Source organism: Eimeria acervulina, genomic scaffold, assembly GCF_000499425.1.
Source record: "Eimeria acervulina Houghton genomic scaffold, Eah_scaff577, whole genome shotgun sequence".
Taxonomy (NCBI): Eukaryota; Apicomplexa; class Conoidasida; order Eucoccidiorida; family Eimeriidae; genus Eimeria; species Eimeria acervulina.
This window is the reverse complement of record NW_013547263.1, coordinates 1-10,000: the sequence shown is the minus strand read 5'-3', so window position 1 is coordinate 10,000 and position 10,000 is coordinate 1. Positions and strand designations below refer to the sequence as shown.

At 54.5% G+C, this 10,000-nt stretch overlaps 3 protein-coding genes across 3 annotated transcripts in view; all 3 read left to right on the top strand.

Annotated features, from left to right (window-relative positions):
* The window catches only part of EAH_00043330 (hypothetical protein, conserved), a gene marked incomplete at both ends in the record, with an annotated part of 10,499 nt that extends 6,382 nt beyond the window's left edge, over positions 1–4,117 (top strand). Inside the window, one exon of the mRNA XM_013391721.1 lies at positions 1–4,117. This exon is cut by the window's left edge and continues 561 nt beyond it. Coding sequence (XP_013247175.1) covers positions 1–4,117 — 4,117 coding nt within the window.
* A 2,628-nt stretch (positions 4,118–6,745) lies between these two features.
* EAH_00043320 (hypothetical protein, conserved) lies at positions 6,746–8,658 on the top strand (the record flags this gene model as incomplete). Its single annotated transcript, XM_013391720.1, has 3 exons — positions 6,746–6,905; positions 7,022–8,316; positions 8,425–8,658. 3 exons carry the CDS (start codon positions 6,746–6,748, stop codon positions 8,656–8,658), a joined length of 1,689 nt encoding a protein of 562 aa, XP_013247174.1.
* An 867-nt stretch (positions 8,659–9,525) lies between these two features.
* On the top strand, positions 9,526–9,840 carry EAH_00043310 (hypothetical protein; the record flags this gene model as incomplete). Its single annotated transcript, XM_013391719.1, has 1 exon — positions 9,526–9,840. One exon carries the CDS (start codon positions 9,526–9,528, stop codon positions 9,838–9,840), a length of 315 nt encoding a protein of 104 aa, XP_013247173.1.
* Positions 9,841–10,000: the final 160 nt, after the last annotated feature.

Below are 10,000 nucleotides of genomic sequence, written 5' to 3'. Positions count from 1 at the left end.
CAGCAGAGACCGCAGCAGCAGCAGGCAGCATAGACACACGGTTGCCGTTGCTACGTCAGATAGAGTAGCTGCTGCTGCTGCTGCTGCTGCTGCTGCTGCTCGCGGCCGCTGTGACCACCATGCTGCTGTTGCAGCTGCTGCTGCTGCACAGCCTGCAGCAGCAGCAGCAGCAGCCACAGCAGCAGCAGCAGCAGCAGCAGCAGCGGCGGCGGCGGCTGCAGCACAAACAAAGGGAAGCATAGTGTCCCCTGTGCTTCCTAGAGGGACTCTTCATCTCCATGGAGAGCAGCAACGCCAGCAGCAGCAGCAGCAGCAGCAGCAGCAGCGCCTGCAATCGCAGCAGCAGCAGCAGCATCATCATCATCAACTGCAGGCGCATCCGCAGCAGCAGCAGTACCTGCATTCGCAGCAGCAGCAGCAGCAGCAGCAGCCAATTCAGTTGCAGCAGCTGCAACTGCAGCAGCAGATGCCGCAGCTGACCTACATACGCCGCAGCAGCATCACCTGCTGCACTCTTCAGGGCAAATGTGTTGTTCTGGGTGTCGCTGAAGAGAAAGCTGCTGTCCCTCCTGCTGTTGCTTCTGCTGCTGCATCTGCTGCTGCTTCTGCTGCTGCTCCTGCAGCAGCAGCAGCAGCAGCAGCCGAAGGCTCAACAGAACGCCTCAAGAGGCAGCAACAGCCCCGCATATTAAGAGCGAGAACTGCAACAGCAAATGCAGCAGCAGCAAATGCAGCAGCAGCAAATGCGCCAGCAATACCTGCTGCAGCACCATCACCTACAGCAGAGGCACATCCACCAGCAGCAACAGCAGCAGCTGCAGCAGCAGCGCCTGAAGCAGCAGCGAAGGTTGCAGCAGCAACGGGGAGAAGGCCTTCAGCAGCAGCAGCAGTAGCAGCAGAGCCTGCGGCAGGAGCAGCAGAACTAACAGCAGCAGCAGCGGCTGTAGAGCCTCCCCGACCAGCAGCAGCAGCAGCAGCAGCAGCTCCAGCACCAGCAGCAGCAAGCCCACATGCGGCTAAGGCAACAGCAGCAAGAACAATAGCAGCAGCAGCAGCAGCAGAAAGAACAGCAACACCTGGAGCAGCAGCAGCAAGAGCAGCAACACCTAGAGCAGCAGCAGCGAGAGCAGCAACACCTAGAGCAGCAGCAGCGAGAGCAGCAACACCTGGAGCAGCAGCAGCAAGAGCAGCAACACCTAGAGCAGCAGCAGCAAGAACAGCAACACCTAGAGCAGCAGCAGCGAGAGCAGCAACACCAGGAGCAGCAGCAGCGAGAGCAGCAACACCTAGAGCAGCAGCAGCAAGAGCAGCAACACCAGGAGCAGCAGCAGCGAGAGCAGCACAAAGAGCAGCAGCAGCAAAAGCAGCGGCAGCAAAAGCAGCGGCAGCAAAAGCAGTAGCAACAACTGCAGCAACAACAACTGCAGCAGCAACAACTGCAGCAGCAGTCAAAGCAACAGCAGCGAAAGCAGCAGTAGGGAAAGCGCCAGCAGCAAAAGCAACAGCAGCAAAAGCAGCAGCAGCAAAGGCAGCATCATCAAAAGCAATAGCAGCAGAAGCAGCAGCAGCGAAAGCAGCAGCAGCAAAAGCAGCAGCAGATGATTGCCCTCGCTATCGATTCGAATTGCCGACAGCAGAAGTGTGCAGCGAGAGCTGCAGCAACAACAGCAACAGCAACAACAGCAACTGCAACAGCAGCAACAGCACCAGCAGCAAGTGCGCCAGCAGCAGCAGCAGCAGCAGCAGCACTCCTCGCAACAGCAGCAATAACAGCAGCAGCAGCAGCAGTGACCACACAATGAAGGCGGGAGAAGCTCTGCCAGAGGAGTCTTCTGCACTAAAGAGCAGCAGCAGCAACAGCAGCAACAGCAGCAACAGCAGCAGCAGCAGCAGCAGCAGCAGCAACAGCAGCAGCAGCAGCAGCAGCAGCCCATCGGCGCAGCGAGGGACCAGCGGCAGCACATGCGACGAAGCAGTTTCCTACAGCAGCAGCAGCAGCAGCAGCAGTTCGTGCTGCTGCGGGGACAGTCCATTGTGGACGAGCGATGAAGAGACACCAGGAAGCCTGCTGCAGCAGCAGCACAAAGACGCAGCAAGTAGATCACCGCAGCAGGAGAAGCAACAGCAGGAGCAGCAGCAGGAGCAGCAGCAGGAGCAGCAGCAGGAGGAGGAGCAGGAGGAGGAGCAGCAGCAGGAGCAGCAGCAGCAGAATGAAGAGGCTGCAAAGCCACCAACACAGCACGAACAACAGCAGCAGCAGCATAAACAGCAGCAGCACTGTGGCGACTCCCCGCAGCATTTGCTACAAGGGCAGCAACAGCAGCAGCAGCAACAGCAGCAGCAGCAGCGCGACAGCCAAGAGCCGCAGCAGCAGCAAGAGCTGCAGCAGCAGCCATACCTATCGCAGCGTGTATTGCGTGATTGCAACAGAGACGGAGACATCGGCGGCAGCAGAAGCAGCAGCAGCAGCAACATCCGAAGCAGCCGGCGCAGATGGAGCAGCAGCAGCAGCAGCAGCAGCAGCAGCACCAGAGGCTTGAGAGGGCTTACCGAGCTGCAGGCAGAGCTTGACTGCTGCAAAGCTGCATGGCAGCAGCAGCAAGAGGCCCTGGAGCACCAGCAGGTGCTGCTGGAGCAGCAGCAAACCACTATGTGTCAGCAGCAGCGAGTAATTCAGATGCTGCGGCTTCGCCTGGCGTCCCTCGAGTTGTCTCCTGCAGCAGCAAGCGCCCGACGTGCTGCTGCTGCTGGCGAAGACAGCAAAGCACAGCAGCAGCAACAGCAACAACAGCGAGTGCAGGAAAGTCGCTGCAGCAGCAGCAGCAACAGCAGGAACGAGAAGGCGGTTGCAGCTCCTTCGTGGGGGGACGGCGCACAAGAGCTGCAGCAGCAGCAGCAGCAACAGCAGCAGCAGCACCAGCAGCAGCAGCAGTGCCTCACACAGTACTTCCGTCTAACAAGCGACAGCAGCAGTAGCAACAGCAGCAGCAGCGGCAACAGCAGCAGGGGCGTTTCAGACGGCAGCATTTGCTGCAGCAGCGGCGACGTGTCTCCCCAGGGCAGCAGCAGCAGCAGGAGCAGGAGCTGCAGCTTGGCCAGCAACAGCAGCAGCACTTCTATTTACGGCGATAGCAGCAGTTCGGGATCTCGCTGCCACAGCCAACAGCATCTGCAGCAGCATGCACAGCAGCAGCAGCAGCAGGAGAGGGAACATGATCAGGAGGGCCAAGTGCAGCAGCAGCAACAGCAGCAGGAACAGCAGCAACAGCAGCAACAGCTCCCATATGGTGCAGGTTGCGAGACGAGTGCAGCAGTAACAGCTGCAGCAGCACCAGCTGCTGCAGCAGCACCAGCTGCAGTAGCGAGTGGAGCAGCACCTGCTGCAGCAACTGCTGCAGCACCTGCTGCAGTTCCTGCTGGTGGTGCTGCTGCTCTTTCAGGGTGGCTTGCAGCGCGGTCTCCTAATGGGTATCCCGCCTTCGCATGCAACCCCGTAGCAGCAGCAGCAGCAACAACAACAACAGCAGCTGCTGCAGCTGCTGCTGCCTTGCCGTGTGTGACACTGCCTCGAATTGTGCTGCCTGCAACACTAGCAGCAGAGTCAGCAGCAGCAGCAGCAGCAGCAGCAGCAGCAGCAGCAGGAAGCATAGAAGCAACGGGACCCGAAGCAAGGAGAGACGCAGATGCTGCAACAGAAACAGCAGCAGCAGAGGCGGCAGAAGCAGCAAATACAGGGACAGTAGCAGCAGCAGCAGCGGCAGCAGAACCCGCAGCAGCAGCAGCAGCAGCAGCAGCAGATCCCTGGCTAGGTCAGTGGCTGCAGCGCCGCAACCGCCATGGGGCTCTCAGTGTCTCCGTTAGCTCCAGGGCCTCCTCTGATAGCGACTGTGAAGCAGCGCAGCAGCAGCAACAGCAGCAGCAGCAACAGCAGCAGCAGCAGCAGCAGCAGCAGCAGCGCGACAGCAGCAGCAATGAGGATACTGCGGCCTCCGCTCTCTTTTGTTTGTTTTCACCTAGGAGAGAATTGCTGCCGCCAGTGCTGCTGCAAAGGGATTATTTGCAGCAGCAACAGCAGCACGGGCAGCAGCAGCAGAAGCAGCAGCAGCAAAAGCCGTAACAGCAGCAGCGGCAAAACCACCATTGGTGGCAGCAGCAGCAGCAGCTGCTGCTGCAGCAGCAGCTGCAGCAAGGATTGTTCCTGTAAGACGAATCCGAGCAGCATCTATCCCTATTTTAGGGAGAGAAGCTTGTGCTGCTGCTGCTGCTACGGCTGCTGCTGCCGCTGCTGCTGCTGCTGCTGCTGCTGAGGAAAGATGCGGGCCCCATAGGGGCCCTGCGGTGCATGCAGCCAGCAGCAGCGCTTGATGCTTAAGTACTTCAAGCAGCTACTGCTGCAGCACCCGCTGCAGTTGCTGCTGCAGTTGCTGCTTCTGTCTTTGTTGTAGCTGCTGATCCTGCAGCGGCTGGTGCAGCCGCTGCAGATGCTGCTGCTGCTGCTGCTCTCTACATTGTTAGCAGAGCGTCAGTTGCAGCAGCAGCGGCAGCAGCATAAGCAGCAGCAGCAGCAGCAACAGGCTCTGTAGGGTTTAGCTACAGAGTCACAGATTCTTTGGGGGGTCGTTCCTTAAACCCTAGACCCTAAACCCTAAACCCTAAACCCTAGAAGTTATTTAGTGTGCAATAAGCTCGGTGCGTTTAAATAAAGAAATACTCTTGACTCTTTATTCTTTTCTTTTCAACTTGAGGTGTACAGACAATATATATATATATAATATATATATATATATAATATATATATATATATTATATATATATATAGTCATAGATAGATAAATAGAGGGCTAGGGATATGCGTATATATGCAAATATCTACGTACATCTATCTGCATGTACACCCGACTCTATATATGAATAAGTATACATATATATATATATATATATAAGAATATATATATAGATATATATATTATATATATATACATATATATATATATACATATATATATATATATATATATATATATTCTTATATTGAAGGATACGTAGATCTGTATGCGCGTATATGCATATATCAGTATACTGATAGCTGCTGCTGCTGCTGCTGAAACTTGCTGCTGTTGCTGCAACGTGTTGCTGCTGCTGCAGCAACTTGTTGCTGGTGTAACCTTCTGTTGCTGCAACTTGCTGCTGCCGCTGCTGGTGCTGCTGCTGGTTTTTTCGCTGTCTAAGGCTTGTTATATATATATATATTTATTTATATTTATATTTATATTTATATTTATATTTATATCTATATCTATATTTATATGTACATCATACTACTCTGTCTCCTTAGGCATTCAGCGTGTCTCTGCTGTCTCCGCGTGTTGTTTCTTTTGTCTCTCTTTTTAGAAGTCTCTCCTCATAACCCTAAACCCTAAACCCTAAACCCTAAACCCTAAACCCTAGGACCGTCTCCTTTGGTGTAACTGTGCTGCTCCTTACGCTGTCTCTGCAAGCTGCTCTCCCTTGCTTATTTTTTGTGTTTTGTTTGCTGCTTTATAATTAAATATAATTAAATATATTTAATTATAAAGCAGAAAACTCTTATTTCTTCTCCTGAGGGGTTGTTGTTTTTAGGTAGGGTTTAGGGTTTAGGGTTTAGGGGTTAGGGTTTAGGGTTTGCCTTCAAATTTTGTCGTTAGAATTATCTCTTTCTATTGTTTGTTTAATTTGCTGCTGTCTATACACCTGAATTAAAGTGAAGGGCTTCCTGCTGCAGTCTCCTTAAGCGTCCCTTCTCTGCTGCTTCAGCCCAATGGTCATTCATACTCCTGCTGCTGCTGCTGCTGCTGCTGCAGCAACTGCTGCTGCTGCTGCTGCTGCTGCTGCGGAGCAGAAGAAGCCTTTTTCAGGTGTCTGCGTGTTATTTCTGTTGTCTTACTCTTTTTTTGCTTGCTTTATTTTGTCTAATTTGCAGATATAAACTCTTTCTTAAGCCCAATGCAACAGTAATAAAGACAAGAGCCTCAGGAGCAGCAGCAGCAGCAGCAGCAGGAAGCAGCAGCAACAGCAGCAGCAGCAACTCGATGCTGCTCTTCTTTCCGCTATTTTACCCTGTCTTGACTCTTTTTTACCTAAAACACTATTCTTTGAGGCTTCAAAGGAAGCCTGAAGACCTAGGGTTTAGGGTTTAGGGTTTAGGGTTTAGGGTTTAGGGTTTAGGGTTTGAGATCCTCCCCCCAAAGAGACCGGAGATGGAACTCCCGTATAAGTCTGCGCCTCGGGGTTGTCTAGATAAAGGAAGTTATGTTTGGGGTTTTCTTTCTTCAGGTAGCTGCTTCTGCTGCTGCTGCTGCTGCTGTTGCTGCTGCTGCTGCTGCGGTTGCTGCTGCTGTCGCTGCCGATGGGTTCCTTGCTGCTGTCGCTGGAGTTGTGCTGCTGCTGCTGTTTCTGCTGGTCTTCTCTATCGGTTTACGCCAACTGTTTTGTGTTTGCTGCTTCTGCTGCTTCTGTTGCTGCTGTTGCTGCTGCTTCTGCTGCTTTTGCTGCTGCTGCTGCTGCTGCTGCACTGTGGGGTGTCATTGCCTAGTGTGGGGCCCGGTCAGTGTGTGTCTTTTCAGTTTTTAATGTTTCTTCTGCTGCTGTTCTTGCTGTTGTAGCCATTGCTGCTGCAGCTTTTGCTGCTGGAGTGTTTACTGCTGCTGCTTCTGCTGCTGCAGCCGTTCTAGTTGCTGTTGCTGCTGCTGCTTTGACTTCCTTAAGCATGTCTCCGCTGAGCAGCATGAGCAGAAGCAGCAGCAGCACGAACAGCATCAACAGTAGCAGCCCAAGTAGCAGCAAAAGCACTATCTGCAACACCGAAAACAACACAACAACAACAACAGCAACAGCAGCAGCAGCAGCAGCAGCAGGTGCAGCAGCAGGTTGGTGTTTTGCTGCTTTGCTGCAGGAGACACTGATAATGTAGAGACAACGGGGGGCTTAACAAGAAGAGTAAGCCTAGGCATAGAAGAGATTCTTTCTGAAGATGCATCGCCAGCTGCTTCATTTGAGCTTGCTGCTCCTCCAGCTGCTGCTTACGAGTTTGCTGCTGCTCCTGCTGCTCCTGCTGCTCTCCCCGATTTTGCTGCTGCAAAAGAACAAGAAGATACAGAGCAATGCGCTGTTCAAGTACTGCTTGCTGCTGCCACCAGCAACAGCAGCAGCAGCAGCAGAAGCAGAAGCAGAAGCTGCAGTAGAGACTATAGCATCAGCAGCGGCATTGGGAGCAGCCCCGATGCTGCTGCTGCTGCAGCAACAGCAACAGCAGCAGCAGATATAGCTGCTAACGATATTCCTGCAGCAAAAGAGAGGCAGCAGCACGAAGATCTCTACGAACCCAACCAAGATGGTGTTGTTGCTGCTGATACTCCTGCTGCTGCTGTTGCTGTTGCTGCTTCTGCTGTTGCTGCTGCGCCTGATGGCAATGCTGCTTCACAGGAGCAGCAGCAGCACCAGCAGCAGCAGCAGCAGCACCAGCAGCAGCAGCAGCAGCAGGCGAGAGCTGCTGGGCTTGAAGCAGCTTTGATGGTGTGGGGTGACAGCCTCGAGGTGTATATGCAGTCGCCTGCAGCAGAAGAGATATACACTGGCAGCGAAGAAGAGCCTTCGGCTGTACATGCAGCTCTGGGTAGCAGCAGCTTCTTGGGGCTAGAGCAGCAGGAAGCAGCTTTCCTCGCCAGCCCTGCTGCTGCTGCTGCTGCTGCTGCTGCTGCAGCAGGTGGGGGCATCGGCAGCATCGGCAGCAGCAGCAGCAGCAGCAACTGCGAGTTAGATGGGTGGCTGTCTTCTCTTCTTCAGCAGGATCAGGGAGTGCAGGAGCGGTGTATATTTCTGCGACAGCAGCAGCAGGAGCAGCAGCAGCAGCAGCAGCAGCAGCAACAGCTGGAGCAGCAGCAGGAGCAGCAGCAGCAGCAGCTGCTGCACCCGTGCGGCTGCTGGCCCTTTGCATGCGTTGAAACCTGCGGCTCTCAGGAAGCAACACGCTGCAGAGGAGACATAATTTTAGGATCTCCTCCGTTGTTGGGTTGCTGCTGCTGCATTGGTCAGGGAGAAGCAGCAGCAGCACCTGCTGCTGCTGCTGCTGCAGCAGCTGCTGCTGCTGCTGCCAAAGCACCTTCTGCTGCAGCTGCTCTGCATGCAAAGACCGTCGCCGCAGCTGCAACAGGTTGCTGGCTAGTTAAGCAGCAGCAGCACCAGCAGCAGCACAAGCAGCAGCTGCAGCAGCAACAACAGCAGCAGCAGCAGCAGCAACAGCAGGTGTACTTGCGCCCGTTGACGGACGCAGAAGCTTTTGTCTCCTTTCCTTCGTTGTCTCCAAGAGACTTGCAAACAGACATGTGTAGCTGCTGAGCAGCAGCAGCGGCAGGATCAGCTGCAGCAGACGTTGTTGTCGCCGTACAGTGCAGCAGCAGCAGCAGCAGCAGCAACAGCGGCAGCAGCAGCAGCAGCAGATTTGTTGGGTTTTTGTTTGTGCTGACGGCAAAGGCCGTCTCCTTGGCGTTGCAGGTGTTGAATTTGAGTGCCCGTATAGCTGCAAAAGCAGCAGCAGCAACAACAACAGCAGCAGCAGCAGAAACAGCAGCAGCAGCAGAAACAGCAACGGCAGTAGGAGTAACAGCAGCAGAAGAAGCATAAATTTGTCTTGAATATTTATTATTTTTGTTTGGAGTCCCCCTTTATACAGTTGCAGCGCAGCACCAACAGCAGCACGGCCCCAGAAACAGCTGCAGCAGCAGCAGCAGCAGCAGCTACAGCAGCAACAGCACAGCAACAGCACAGCAGCAGCATAGCAGCAGCAGCAGCAGCAGCACAGCAGCAGCCGTGCATCGGCTCTATGGAGGGCGTTGCCTTCATTGTCTATCTTGTTTCTTCGCTTCATTGGAGTGTACGTACACCTCAGCGCAGAAGTGAAGCATTTGCAACGGATGGCTGCAGCAGCAGCAGCAGCAGCAGCAGCAGCAGTGGCAGCGGCAGCAGCACCCAGTGGTGATGGTGTCAGTGAGTTGGATTCTCTTCGCAGTGTTTGTTTGATGCAAAACTTGTGGATGTTGCAAACCCTAAACCCTAAACCCTAAACCCTAAACCCTAGGCTTCATTGTCTGCTGCAGCGCAGCAGCAAAGCTGAGCTGCAACGGGGCGGTTTACATTTCTCCCCCGCACTGCAGTCGCAGCAGCAGCATCAGCACAGCAGCAGCAGCAGCAGCACAGCAACAACAGCAGCAAGACAGCAGCACGACAGCAGCAGCAACACAGCAGCAGCAGCTGCACAGAAGCAGCGTTGCTGCGGGGTTTTGCCGCGAGCTACGTGCTGCTGCAAATAGTGCTGCAATGTATATACACCTCATTATAAAATCCAGTGTATTGTAGCTGCAGCAGCAGCAGCAGCAGCAGCAGCAGAAGCAGCAACGCTAGCAGCAGCAGCAGCAGCAGCAGCCACCACTTGCGCTGCTGCTGCAGCAGAGACTTTGCCCCCTTACTCCACCGAGGCTGTGTCCTCTGCGCATGCAAGCAGCAGCTAAGGCAGCAGCAACTGCTGCAGCAGCACCTTCTGATGCTGCCTCTAAAGCTGCTGCAGCAGTAGCAGGGAGAAACAGCAACAACAGCAGCAAGCAGCGGCATCGGACTAAGAGGGGTAGCGGCAGCAGCAGCAGCAACAGCAGCAGAGCTGCAGCAACCGTGAAGATAGGAGCAGCAGGGCAAGACACTGCTGCAACGGCGGGAGACGCAGCAGCAGCAGCAGCAGATGCAGCAGCAGCAGATGCAGCAGCAGCTGCAGCAGCAGCTGCAGCAGCAGCTGCAGCAGCAGCAGGAGTATAGGAAGGGCTGCAGGTGCTTGGCAGACACGGGACCAACACTACGCTAGCAGCAGCAGCAGCAACAGCAGCAGCAGCAGCAGCGGCAACAGCAGCAGCAGCAGCAGCAGCGGCAACAGCAGCAGCAGCAGCAGCGGCAACAGCAGCAGCGACAACAGCAGCAG